General features: G+C 32.8%; 1 protein-coding gene across 5 annotated transcripts in view; it reads left to right on the forward strand.

Annotated features, from left to right (window-relative positions):
* Positions 1-15371, forward strand: part of LOC111048229 (synaptic vesicle glycoprotein 2B) — a 75235-nt gene that overhangs the window by 30356 nt on the left and 29508 nt on the right. For 2 of the 5 annotated variants that reach the window (XR_005572192.1, XM_039435802.1), the window contains exons 1-2: positions 5901-6010; positions 10834-10893. Coding sequence is in view for 1 of the 5 variants with exons in the window: in XM_039435802.1 (XP_039291736.1) it covers positions 5950-6010; positions 10834-10893 (121 nt within the window). In the remaining 4 variants the exon portion in view is untranslated. Of the gene's footprint in view, positions 1-5900; positions 6011-10833; positions 10894-14736; positions 14766-15371 lie in introns of those variants that run through there. The other 3 variants (XM_039435804.1, XM_039435803.1, XM_039435805.1) reach the window with 2 other exon arrangements.

A 15371-nucleotide genomic window follows, 5' to 3' on the forward strand; every position in this document is an offset into this window, starting at 1 on the left:
CTAAAAGGATCTGACACGAACAATTTCGATCAAATGTGATTCAAGATGACGGCTAAAATGGCGAAAATGTTGTCAAAAACAGGGTTTTTCGCGATTTTCTCGAAAATGGCTCCAACGATTTTGATCAAATTCATACCTAGAAAAGTCATTGATAAACTATATCAACTGCCACAAGTCCCATATCTGTAAAATTTCAGGAGCTCCGCCCCATCTATGCGAAGTTTGATTTTAGATTTCCAATTATCAGGTCTCAGATATAATTTGAACAAGAAATTTCGAGTGGAAAAGATTGAGCATGGAAATCTCTTCAATTAATGTCCAGTAACATTTTCACCTAAAATTGAAAATAAGCTTGAAATTTGAGAAAATGTAATTATTCAATTGCAAACTGTTGGCAACTGTTGATTCTATTAAATCATTCACTATGAGGAGATAGCAGATCTTGTGTGTATCCAGCGTTATTGACCTGTCACCAGCTGGCTCAGATCATTGACTTGAGATGCGCGTTTACACTAGCGTCAGGTGATCAATTTTCATAACGGCAAGGAAGTTGTGTGAATGCCTCACACCAGATCTTTACTCTAATATTGGCGTATGAAGGAGGCTCCTTTTTCCTTTTATATTATACTAACTTGAAATGCAAAATTTCCAAAAACCTTGTATATACGTCGAAGCGCAATTAAAAAAGGAACATACCTGTCAAATTTCATGAAAATCTGTTACCGCGTTTCGCCGTAAATGCACAACATATAAACATTTAAACATTCAAACATTAAGAGAAATGCCAAACCGTCGACTTGAATCTTAGATCTCACTTCGCTCGGTCAATTAATATAAACTCAGTCAATGCCAAACATGAAAGCCATCTCAAGTACATATTTCCATCTATCGCACAAGCGCACGTTTGTTATTAAAAACAGAGAGAAGCTAACGTTAATATTGACAGCAAATAAAATAAACAATCTTTCTGTGGATGACAAAAGATTGTTCAAAGACAAAATACTGTTCATTGAAATTTTAATTTAAAAATCTGGTGTGGCGCACTCACACAACTTTCCTTGCCGTTATGAAAATTGATCACCTGAAGCTACAGTAGTGTTCCCGCGCATCTCAAGTCTACTATTCAATGATTAGAGCCAGCTGGTGACAGGGTAATAACGCTGGAGACACACGAGGTCTGCTATCATCTCTTCATAGTGAATCATTTAATAGAATCAACAGTTGCCAATAGTTTGCAATTGGATTATCACATTTTCTCGATTTTCGAGTTTATTTTTAATTTAAGGTATGAAAATGTTACTGAACATTAATTGTAGAGATTCAATCTATTCCACTCGAAATTTTTTGTTTAAATTGTATCTGAAGCTTGATAATTAAGAATCTAAAATCAAACTTTGCATATATGAGGCGGAGCTCCTGGAATTTTTACAGATATAGGACTTGTTGCAGTTGATAGAGCTTATCAATGACTATTTCAGGTATGAATTTAATCGAAATCGTTGGAGCCGTTTTCGAGAAAATCGCGAAAAACCCTGTTTTTGACAACATTTTCGCCATTTTAGCCGCCATCTTGGATTGTATTTGATCGAAATTGTTCGTGTCGGATCCTTATAGTGTAAGGATCTCCCGTTCCAAATTTCAAGTCATTCCGTTAATTGGGAGATGAGATATCGTGTACACAGACACACAGACACACATACACTCATACACACACACACACACACACACACACACACACACACACACACACACACACACACACACACACAACACACACACACACACACACACAACACACACACACACACACACACACCACACACACACACACACCACACACCACACACACACACACACACACACACACACACACACACACACAACACACACACACACACCACACACACCACACACACACCACACACACACACACACACACACACACACACACACACACACACACACACACACACACACACACCACACACACACACACACAAAAACAAAAACCACTTTTTTGGACTCAGGGGACCTTGAAACGTATAGGAATTTAGAAATTGGGGTACCTTAATTTTTTTCGGAAAGCAATACTCTCCTTACCTATGGTAATAGGGCAAGGAAAGTAACTCTAAAATCCTGATCAATATGAGATAAATATATGATTAATATATATGCCCCATATGACCAGGTGACAATACTACTTGGGAACACAATAAGCTTCGGTTGACATGTGGGGTTCTTTGAACCTTTGGATCCTTGAATCCCTCCCTTCAAAAATGATAATGATGATGAATGATGGATTGGACAGGAGGAAGGTGGTGAGGAATATTCATCCAAAGAGTTGAAATAAACGGATTTTCACAATTCGTTGACAGAGCTTCCCTTATCTCAACTGTATTGGCATGTGAGTTTACATCATCACCTCTGCATTGATGCCAAATTCGGCTTCTTGGCAGCTCAGACGAATTCGCCCGCCAGTTGTAGGGTTAATAGATTTTAACGTAAAGAAAACAAAAATATTAGTTGAATAAGATTATTTTAAAGTAATTTGTAAATGGTGCATTTTGTATGTTGGATGGACTCATGGGGGGGGTGTAAGCTGAACCCCCCCCCTACTCCTACGCCACTGATCTGTGATTGATAACTCACCAAAATCGTTCAATCAAAATTAACAGCAATAGAATATTTCTATTTCGATAAGTCGTCGGGATCTATTGAATACCGTAGCCAAGCTCGTAGACACTGCTAGTTATACTCGTTTTTAGATCAATAATTAACTCTTTTAAAAGTTGAAACATGTAGTAAGAAATAAATTGCAATTGAAAAGAGTGTACTTTACCATTTTAAATCTTTATGTGTTTATACAATATTATAGAAGATTATTGATGATATCAATAGCCTCTAACAGTAGGCACAAGTCAATATCAATGAATAGAATTGAATATCCGAACGAAATAATTCAGTTAACAAGGTACAACAAAAAATAGTTCATCTCAATCTATCAATCAATAACAAGCATCTAAACATGCCGTCCAAGACAATATTGTCAGGTCATTTTCGGCCTATATTCAACTACAATGAAATTTTCAGTACAATATTGATCATGCCTCCTTCTTCTTCTTCTTCTTCTTCTTCTTTTTCTTCTTATCATTCTCCTCCTTCTCCTCCATCTTCTTTTTCTTCTTCTTATTCTCCTCCTTCTCCTCCATCTTCTTTTTCTTTTTCTTCTTCTTCTTCTTTTTCTTCTTTTTCTTCTTCTTCTTCTTCTTCTTCTTCTTCTTCTTCTTCTTTTTCTTCTTCTTCTTCTTCTTCTTCTTCTTCTTCTTCTTCTTCTTCTTCTCTTTTTCTTCTTCTTATTCTCTCCTTCTCCTCCATCTTCTTTTTCTTCTTATTCTCCTCCTTCTCCTCCATCTTCTTTTTCTTCTTTCTTCTTCTTCTTCTTCTTCTTCTTCTTCTTCTTCTTCTTCTTCTTCTTCTTTTTCTTCTTCTTATTCTCCTCCTTCTCCTCCATCTTCTTTTTTTCTTCTTCTTCTTATTCTCCTCCTTCTCCTCCATCTTCTTTTTCTTCTTTTCTTCTTCTTCTTATTCTCCTCCTTCTCCTCCATCTTCTTTTTCTTCTTCTCTTCTTCTTCTTCTTCTTCTTCTTCTTTTTCTTCTTCTTATTCTCCTCCTTCTCCTCCATCTTCTTTTTCTTCTTCTTCTTCTTCTTATTCTCCTCCTTCTCCTCCTCTTCTTCTTCTTCTTCTTCTTCTTCTTCTTCTTCTTCTTCTTCTTCTTCTTCTTCTTCTTCTTCTTCTTCTTCTTCTTCTTCTTTTTCTTCTTTTTCTTCTCCTCCTTCTCCTCCATCTTCTTCTTCTTCTTCTTTTTCTTCTTCTTCTTTCTTCTTCTCTTCTTCTCTTCTTCTTTTTCTTCTTCTTCTTCTTCTTCTTCTTCTTCTTCTTCTCTTCTTTTTCTTCTTCTTCTTCTTTTTCTTCTTATCATTCTCCTCCTTCTCCTCCATCTTCTTTTCTTCTTCTTCTTCTTCTTCTTATTCTCCTCCTTCTCCTCCATCTTCTTCTTCTTCTTCTTCTTCTTCTCCTCCTTCTCCTCCATCTTCTTTTTCTTCTTCTTATTCTTCTCCTTCTCCTCCATCTTCTTCTTCTTCTTCTTCTTCTTCTTCTTTTTCTTCTTTTTATTCTCCTCCTTCTCCTCCATCTTCTTTTTCTTCTTCTTCTTCTTTTTATTCTCCTCCTTCTCCTCCATCTTCTTCTTCTTCTTCTTCTTCTTCTTCTTCTTCTTCTTCTTCTTCTTCTTCTTCTTCTTCTTCTTCTTCTTCTTTTTCTTCTTTTTCTTCTCCTCCTTCTCCTCCATCTTCTTCTTCTTCTTCTTATTCTTCTTCTTCTCCTTCTTCTCCCACTTCTACTCCTTCTTCTTCTCAGATGATTAGATTAGAAGAATCTGTTTGTACAATCGAGATTGTCACGTCATATTCGTAAAATATTGTAACAGAAGCACGCAGTTAAAATGGAACAAAAACTCTGAATGACTGTGTTAACTACTAAATCTACCAATGAGAAGTTCATGCAAAACTAATACTGAACTGAATCTATTAACCTATCAATCAAATACAAGATTCGTAGAAGCAGGTTAAATAGTTGTAATAACCCAAGCTCGAAAGGGTGATTAATTTGACGAATTAGTTGAATGCGCAGCGCACTACCGATCTAATCACACAAATTAATAACCTTTCAACGTCATTGTCACGTCGGTTCCAATAATATTATTGTCATAGCGAAGCGAGAGAGTGAGACAGTGAGCGAGAAAGTAGATAATTCATTTTATCACTCTGTCAGAAGAGAGAGAAATACTGAGATGAATTTCATACTAGCAGATAACCTGTGCTTTGCACAGATATTGTACTTTATTTGAATGAATGCTGTAGCTTAGAGAAAGATAGCATGAGATACATGAGATAGCCATAGCAAAGATACACTCTCACCAGGCCAAAACCGTGATAATATACAGTAATACTATAACAGTATATAATGTAATATAACAATGATAATATAACCGAAAAACAAAACGTTAAACTATGAATTTGATTGAACTAAATAAGAAAAAAAAACAGCAATCACTCCGTATATAATTTTAAGTTTTGGTGTATGTGTGTGTGTGTGTGTGCATGTGTGTATGTGTGTTCGTGTGAATGTGAATGTGTGCAAGGATGATTATAAATTGACATATTATATCATCCTTATTTAAAGAGTTTGACAAATTTACGACATAACTTGAGTTTGTGGCCTAGGTCCGACTTTATTGATTTATCTCAATAGAATATCATATTCAATTATTATGTTATTCACTATATAATATTTAAATTTATATTTTATTACATATATTCAAGTGTCCCACACAGGGTAGCCTATAGGGAACACATATTAGAAATTAGGAAACAATATTGTATTTGCTTTTTGGGATGTACTTGATTGTTCATCTTTTTTCTTAATTTTTTGGGATGAGAGAGAGAGACGGTGAGAGAGATTGGTATGGTATGTTGTCTCGAATACTGAAATTTGATGAGAGAGAGAAGAGTGTGACGTTATTTCTTCAAATTCAAAATCAGATTCATTTCCACACAGAAAAAAATGAATTCAAATTCAGACTGGTCACTTGATAGAGAAAGGATGAATGTAAGTGAGGGTACGAGTAAGGGCATGTAGGCTATAGGAGAGAGAAGGAAGGAAGAGATTGATAGTGAATGAAAAACATAGAGAGGGAGAGAGAGAGTGTGTGTGAGACTCTTGGAAAAATAGAGCAAGCGGTGACACTTGACGAAACAGTTAGGCTGAACCAGGAATAATAATTAGTATGATACGGTTAGACGAGTGATGTGGTGCGATATGCTAAGTGATGTGTAACTGTGTTTCCAATGAGTGGGGTTTCTATCAGGTTTCTGCCGGTCAATCGGATATGAGCCGGAGAAAATCATCAAGAAATGATCGGAGCGAAATGGAACCTCTGATAGGAGATCGTATGTATTTCCTACAACACATGTTTTTACTTTCCTTTCCCTATTACCATAGGTAAGGAGAGTATTGCTTTCCAAAAAAATTTAAGGTACCCTAATATTTCATGTTTTCTATACGTTTCAAGGTCCCCTGAGTCCAAAAACATGATTTTTGGGTGTTGGTCAGTGTTACAGTGTGTGTGTGTGTGTGTGTGTGTGTGTGTGTGTGTGTGTGTGTGGTGTGTGTGTGGTGTGTGTGTGTGTGTGTGTGTGTGGTGTGTGTGTGTGTCTGTGAACACGATAACTCCATTCCTAATTAACCGATTGACTTGAAATTCTAAACTTAAGGTCCTTATACCATGAGGATCCGACAATAAGAAATTCAATAAAATTCAATTCAAAATGGCGGAGAAAATGGTGGATAATGACTAAAAAACCATGTTTTTCACGGTTTTCTCAAAAACTGCTCTAACGATTTCCTTCAAATCTATACCCTAGATAGCTATTTATAAGCCCTATCAACTGACATGAGTCTGATTTCTGGGAAAATTGCAGGAGCTCCGTAATATTCCTGAGAAGAATTAATTTTGTTAAATTTTACTATCACGATTTTCTCAAAAATGACTTGTCCGCTTTTTTTCAAATTCATACCCTGTATGAGCTCTATTAACTGGCATGAGTCTCCTTCCTGGGAAACTAACAGAGGGTCCACCCCATCCCTGAGAAATTTACTTTGTAACCTCCTTCTCGTGCGTGAGGTAGGTAGGTAGAGCAGTTTATTCAAAAGAACACATGTCGATATTTTATTTGTAGAACAGCTGTTTTGACAACTTTTAAAAAATCCTCAAATTTCATAATTCAAACAAAGCAAAATGTACTTTGAAAACAATAACAATAGTATAATCATAGTTTTAATTATTTAGCCGCCAATCGGCATAATGTTATTCCCCGAAATTATCCTCGTTTAAGAATGAGGCTTATAGATCAATGAGCAAGGAAAGTTGTTTGAGTGTACCACACCAGATTTTTCTAAATAAATTACCAAATAGCATAATAATTTTAGTCATCAACGTCGACAATTCATGTTTTAAACTAGCAGGTAGCCCGTGCACCGCAAGGGTTGTTCAAATTATTATCGAACGATCGTTAGCGAGTTCTCACTTTCGACTTACTGAAGGCACAAAGTCGTTGTCCGTCTGTTGTATTGTATGTTCTACAATAACTCTAGAAAGAATTTATCAACTGCCACAAGTCTCATATCTGTAAAAATTTCAGGAGCACTGCAACATCTATGCAAAGTTTGATTTTAGATTCCCAATTATCAGGCTTCAGATACAATTAAAACAAAAAATTTCAAGTGAAAAGATTGAGCATAAAAATCTCTTCAATTAATGTCCGTAACATTTTCACCTAAAATTGAAAATGAGCTTAAAGATTTTAGATTCCCAATTATCAGGCTTCAGATACAATTAAAACAAAAAATTTCAAGTGAAAAGATTGAGCATAAAAATCTCTTCAATTAATGTCCGTAACATTTTCACCTAAAATTGAAAATGAGCTTAAAATTCGAGAAAATGTGATTATTCAATAATTTTGCAAACTGTTGGCAACTGTCGATTCTATTAAATCATTCACTATGAAGAGATAACACACCTCGTGTGTCTTCAGAGTTATTATCTGTCACCAGCTGGCTCAAATCTTTGAATAGTAGACTTGAGATGCGCGGGAACACTAGCGTCAGGTGATCAATTTTCATAACGGCAAGGAAAGTTGTGTGAGTGCGCCACACCAGTTTTTTCATTCCAAATAGGATCCCAAATGAAACCTACTGTCAAATTATTCTTGTAAGATAAATATTCAGCTGTTACATAATTTCCATCAACTTTGTAAAACTAAAAGTTGCGGGTTTCAAAGATTACAATACAACAGCTCTTGAGCGAGTTCTACAGGGGAGGTTTGATCCAGGGGGTCACTGTCACTAGTTTTAATTATTATTATGTTCTTCAATTATATTTTTTCTGTAGTTGTTATATATAATCCATTACTTATTGTCAGAACTGTTTTGTAAAAACTCTCGCCATCATGAGGATAACGTTGATTTATCATTAATTGACTTCTCTTGTAAAACATGATTGGGACTTGAAGAGAGGAAATCAAGGTGCATTTCCCGAGGTTAGGTTGTGTTTCATTGAAATAATAAAAATCTTCTTTGGAATTATAATATTGGTAATCTAATGTGTAGGTTGGAAAAATGCTGCAATGATGAATCTGATGACGCAAAACCTATTAATAGATTATTTATTTTTAACATCATGAATTTATTAAAACAATATCAACACATCATGATTTTCTGCTTCCTTCACGAGCACAATCACCTGAGCTTAAGATGTTCATTTAAAATTAAGATTCGATAAGAATCAGCCTTGATTGCTGTATTATTTGAAAGCAAACTGAAATGTGACCATGAAATCCTGATAACCATCTTAGCGTATACCGGTACCTAACTTTTAAACGTTTTTTAGCCACATCATCATAAGACAAGCAATATTCTCTTTAGATGTTCGCATAAATTTATTGGCTGCAATCAATCTATCACAGGTATAAAAACTAGCTTTCAGTGCATTAAAATTACAATTCCTGACTTGTTTGAAGAATGTAGCTTGCTTATTATTATTGTAGGTACTACAATTCATAATTTTTAAACTTCCTATTTCTGCAGATTTTTTGCCGACTGCTTCTTCAAGACAAATAACCTTCAATTTTAATTATTTTCATATTCCCCCTCCAGATTTTTCAACAGTAATCTTCTCATAATTTGATAACTTCTCTGAAGATTCTTCTCATTACATTCCACTAGGAATAAAGAAGTTCAAGAATAAATAACTTCTGCACTTGGAGAAGAAGTTCAGGCCTAGCGCCTGTTTTTCCATTCAAATAATATAATTATTATCTGTGATATAATTTTATAGTAACAGGGGCGTATATAAGGGGGGCCCAGGAAGCCCGGAACCCCCCCCCCGCCGAAATAATGAATAATGTAGAAAAATCAGTACAGTAATTACAGAAAAAAAGTACACTAATCTGAATTTTTGACGGCCTGACAGTAAAGTAAAAAGGGCGTTCAGCGCAAATTACCCTCTGAATATGAGCAGCAAAACTGATATTAAGTTTAGTATCATGTTACTTAAAATCGCTTAACCTAACATTAACCTTGAAAAAATATATATTCTATATACGCCACTGAATAATAAAGACAATAATTGTGGAATTTCTGAACAATGTATTCTTTGATGGAATGAAAATTTAATTTTGCTTGTAAGAAATGTTATTTTCACTATCGTATACTTTCTGTTTCTGTAACAAATTGTTTTCTAAAATAAAATGAGATGTGAATCATACTCAATATACAGTGCAATAAATAGATTTTGTATTTGAAGGCTAGTGAAAAGGAGGCAATTGAGAGGCTCTTTAATGGTGAGAAGATTAAAGGAAATAGTGTATCAAAAAATTTAAGTAAATGTCCACTATAGTTATGTGCATTCACATCTTTTCTATGGGGCTATATTATGGGCCAATTGTAGTGATTCCCATTCACTTTTTGTTTTGCAAAAAAGAGCAATATGGTTCTTATATGTGTTATTATGTTCCTCCCCTTACGCACTGCAAACCGCTATTTGTTAAATTGAAAATTATGTGTTTACCGTGTATTTTATTTTTCAATGTTTATTTTGTAAAGACTAATTTGCTCTCATTCTCTAGTCATTTTGATGTTCATTCGCACAACACAAGAAATAGGTTGAACCTTAGAAACGAATATTGTCGGTATAAAAGTCATGTTAGTTTTAGGGCTTGTGCAATTAGGTTTTATAATCAGTTACCGTTACATATAAGAGGCTTACTAGTGAGTGAATATAAACTTAAATTAAGGATTTTCTAATAAGAAACTGTTTTTATACCAATGATGAATATTTGCCTTCAATATGGAGAATTTTAAGATGTTGATGTGATGATTTCTTGTTGTTTCTATGTTGTATGATGATTATATATGTAATGATTTATGTCATTTTCTCATGACGTGGCCTATACAAATTGTAATTTGTCTTTGGCAATGAATGGATTTTGATTTGATTTGAATTGGATGAGCGAAGCGAATTCTATGTTCTAAGTCAATCGGCGTTTGTCTGTTTGTTTGTTCGTTTGTACCGCACTTACAGTCGCAGTTATGGTCCGACTTGGATAAAATTTGTTATACAAGTACTTTGAAACAAGGCGCAGAAACGTATATATTTGAAACTTTTAATTGCATGCAATTAATAATCCACTCGACAGCTGATTTATGATGAACAATTCTATAGTCTGATTTTTACGGTAATATTGGCGTTAGAAAGGAGACTTCTTTTTCTTTTGTATTATCTTTAAAATGCAAAATTTTAGAAAACCTTAAATATGCGTCGACACAAAATTCAAAAAGGAACATTGAAATTGAAATTGAAATTCTTTATTCTCCAAAAAAGATTAACAATACATCTGTATGTAAAAAATAAAAATACATTCCATTGGAGGCTCCTCTTATGGGCACATGCCTGTGAGAGAGGCATACCTGTCAGACCTGTATACCAGGCATACCTGTATTGCATACCTGTCAAATTTCATGAAAATCTATTGCCACGTTTCGCCGTAAATGAGGAACATATAAACAAAAATATAAACATAAACATAATATATAAAGAGAAATGCAAAACCGTCGACTTGAATCTTAGACCTCACTTTGCTCGGTCAAAAATATATTTTGTTTTGTTCAATATTGTAACAACGTATTCAATGATATATATTTGTATTTTTTCAAGATGGCGGCCTAAAACACGAGCACACAAACGGCAGAGACTTCAAAGACGTAGAGCTTGGCGGTAAGTCAATCAAATTTATCATCAATCAAAACTTTTTCCTGATAAATTTGCATAAAACCAAGCAATCTTTCACTTGCATGCTACTGCCCATGAATTATAGCAAATTGAGTGTTATTTCCTTCTATTTTCTAGAACTAGATGATAGAAATTATTATTATTCCAACATACACTAAAGCTGCGTTTACCCCAAAGTTATTAACAAAATGTTTATAACTTACGGTAATTCTTCTAGATTCTATTAGATTGAAGGGAACTTGACAAACACATATGTTCATCATCCCATTATATTAAGCGAGCGATTATATCTGTTTATATTTTTATATCTGGCTATCTGGTTATCTGGTTATTTATAGTTATTTATGCTCAATGGATCTCGAAAACGGCTCTAACGATTTTCACGAAATTTGGAATATAGTAGGTCTATGATATCAAAATTCGATTGCACTAGGTGTCATCCCTGGAAAACTCGCTGAAGGACATGCAAAGGATAATTCATCCTTGAAAAAACAGATGATGATTTCGTCGTCTGTCGATAACAGAAGATGCGTGTGCCTGTGTGAGAGATCAGCTGTGTAATCAATTAACTTACCGTATCTTGCGAGAAATCTAGAAATTTTAATTGACTACTCGTTCAAAATACAGTAATCTGATTTGTTGACATGAGTTGGTATATATCATAATATTCAAAGTTTATCATTATTATCACAGTGATTAATGAGTGTTATTTTGTTATTCAATTTGGTATGTAAACAATCTAAATTAGAACTTTTATGTTCTCAAATATTTGAAATGAAATTTCACCTGAATTCAAGTGTATGGAACATAAATATAACCCACTTTTTGGAATACTCATAGTGTATAAATCAAAATTCGGGGAAGAAACAGTTTTGGGCTGTCCCTGTTAGTCCTTTCCCAATTATTTTAAATAATTGAGTTCTGTTTATCAATAAATAAATAACGAGCAAAGCTTGGTGCCCCGATATTGTGTATGATAAGTTATGTTCAATCTAGTAGAATCCATAAGGATTAAGTTATTAACATTTTGTTGATAATATTAACTTTGTGGAAACGCAGCTTACGTTACAAATATGAATAATATGAATTACGGTAATATAATGCTATTATGACACTGAACATCATTTGCCGAAATGGGTAGGATGCATTTGAAGTTCATTTTTTATATTGTCACCATAATTATTTTTACAAGTTTGTGTTTCTTCAATGGTTCCAAATTTTCTTAAATAACTCAATATTATTTGTTACAAGTGGTAATTGAGTGGAATATTTCTATTCAATTTATTAATTCAAGCCATCTAAATTCAAAATTTATAGTTTTCATGTTTATCAGTGCTTCTTTGTGAAAAATTTAAATAAATAAATTTTGGACTAGAATTTTATGAAAATTGTACACGTGAAATTCTAACCTCATCTTGGACTGTGTCACCTACAAATTTGGAAGAAAAATAGCACAAGGACTACCTTATTATTTTATCTACCAATTTTATTACATTAGTCTCATTTGTATTGCAAATAAATGAAAATAAATGAAAATAAATGAAATTGAGTGACAAGCAATCAAGCGTACTGTGAACCATCCTTTACTTGTGTTAGTACGGTACTACTTTGGCTTTGTAGAGATATATCATTTGATATTATTCCAGTTTATTCATTCCAATAAGCTAGTGTATCATTTATTTATTTTATTTATTTTTTCATTTATTTATTTATCATTCACAATCAACTTAAAGACAAAGAATCAGACCAAATCCTATTTTTATCTAAATTTTATAAAATAAACTGTACAAATAAAAATGATGTGAGACTTTTCAATTTTTCACCAATTTCCACATTGAAACAAAACACTACATACATTATTTCAATCTTGACTTTAAAAGCTTAATATGGAAGTCCAAAAACGCACCAAACAAAATATTACTCACATATCCTTGGAATTCAATTATTGGAGAAGATTTAGTACAGTTCCAGAAAAAAAAATTATTTGCAAGACTTTTTGAACTGCAATACCTGATATGGAATTGAAGTTAACAGACTTACTGTATGTATTTAAGATACATAATTGTATTATGATCGACCTATGAGGCCCAATTCTAATGGAAAAACAATAATATTATAGTAATGCATACAAATTTATTTTGTAAGTGGAAAGATTACTATCATTCATCGCTTGAATGATTGAAAAATAAAAAATAATCATGCTGATCCTAAATTTCAATTTTTGCTTTATTTTAATAAAAATCATAGACATTACCCTATACTCGCTAAAATAATATGGTACGTTCTAGGGAAGTATCTATACTTATATAATTATGCACTCTTCGATTTTTGTAATAGTTCATCAATTAATGTGATGCTATTTATTTATTAATTTAAAATGATTTATTATGTATAATACTTACAAGGTGCGGTGTGTTAAATCTCTCAAGCTAGGTTTACACCAAAGTTATTAACAAAATGTTAATAACTTAATCCTTATAGATTCTATTAGATTGAACGGAGCTTGACAAACACATATGTTCATCATGTGTATGATAAGTTATGTTCAATCTGATAGAATCTATAAGGATTATGTTATTAATAACTTTGGTGTAAACGCAGCTTTAGTGTTCTTGATCTAATAAAATCATATTTTATTATAAGTTATTTCTAATTAATATTATAAATTTATTATTAATAGAATTCCATTGTTTACAACAATATCAAGAGTAAAACAATGAAGAATGTTCTAATTGGGCGCTCTATCATAAACAAACATGTTTTAAGGTCCGACACCTTCTACAATATTTATAAGTCATGGCATTTTTCCTAGATTTTCCAAAGTCTTTAGATTTGTGATAATTATTTGTTATAGGCCTAAATAATTATTATTGATGAAGAAATGGACTTCTATAGGTTTTCAACAATGCATACGGTACTTATCTATATTCACAAAAATGTAATTAATTTTCTTTAATGTAGGCCTATGTAATCAGGGCTTCTAAATTTTATTAATAAAATAACATTATTGTACCCTTTTTTGAAATTGATATAAAATAATAGTTTAAAAACAGAAATTAAAACAACTACTAGTTTCGATGTTCCACATCATTTTCAGGATTTAAATAAATAAATTTTATTTTTAAGACCTGCAGATTATGTAGAACATAGAATCTGGTAGTCTTTATTTGTGTTTTGAACCTATTATTTTATATTAATTTCAAAAAAGGTACTATAATGCTATTTTATAAGTAGGTAATTCAATTTGATAATCTGATTGTATGGTATGAGATGGTGTAGTATTTCTCCGTAATTGAAAGAATAAGACTTTGATATTGTATATGTATATTTTTTAAGATGACTAAATTTCCATTTACAATGTAATTTTTAATTCTACATAATTATATTAGCATAGTTTAGTTTCATCATTAATCCATGTATTCCCACTAACAACTATCATTCTCCTTCCCTTTTACAACTCTTTAGACATGCTGGGAAGTGTAGCCTCTGAAGCCAACATCTACTGCCATATCACCATATCGTAACGTCAGCATCGGATAGAAAACTTTCAGATTGTGTCTATTTCAGAAGTATGTAAATTATTATTCATAAAAATGGTAAACTCCCGCTGAAATAGACACAATCTGCTATGGAAAACAATGTAAACAAACTCTACAGAAAAGTTTTCTATCTGATGCTGACGTCACGATTTGGAGATATGGCAGTAGATGTTGGCTTCATCGACTTTCAGTATGTATATACAATGGGCCGTGTCTATTCTATTATTGGTCTAAGGTTACAAACCCAACACAATCATAACCTAAAATTGAATTTCCTGTTCCTCCAACAACAAACATATTAGTTCAGCTGAAGATATGGTAGGTATATATTGGTAGAAAGTCAAATTGTTGTAAGAGACAGAACTCGGTTTTTTCAGGAGAGCTAAAAAACTTCTAGAATCATCATTTCAACAAACATTATCTTCTTACATGTGTATATGTGCTTCATTTCAACTATTTTCTATGAAAATATTATTCAAATTTCATTTTTTTCTATTTTTAACCAATTTATGGCACTTACAACATTTTGCCATTACAAAATTTGAGCTTAATGTCAGTTACAACAATCTGACTCGACATATTCCCGTGTTATTTAGATTTTGTCTCTTGCAACATTCTGCCTTACACTGAAATTTACTGTATGGAGGTTACAATTTTAATTTTTCTCTGAAATTAATCTAATGATTGAGAAAAAAGAGATTTTATTAGAATAGAATCAATTTATTCATCATTTATAATCATAGGCATTGCATAACTTATCATAAAGTTTCCTATTACTTAGTTTTGTGTATCATGGTCTTACTCCCCACATCCACAGTTCCATTCAATGCTCAGTTATTAGAGAAAATTGAAACAATCATCTTGTATAATTTAAAATTCAGCAAGTAGAAATGATTAAGATTAATAGAAAATTAAACAAGTAGG

Source organism: Nilaparvata lugens, chromosome 9 (assembly GCF_014356525.2).
Source record: "Nilaparvata lugens isolate BPH chromosome 9, ASM1435652v1, whole genome shotgun sequence".
NCBI lineage: Eukaryota > Metazoa > Arthropoda > Insecta > Hemiptera > Delphacidae > Nilaparvata > Nilaparvata lugens.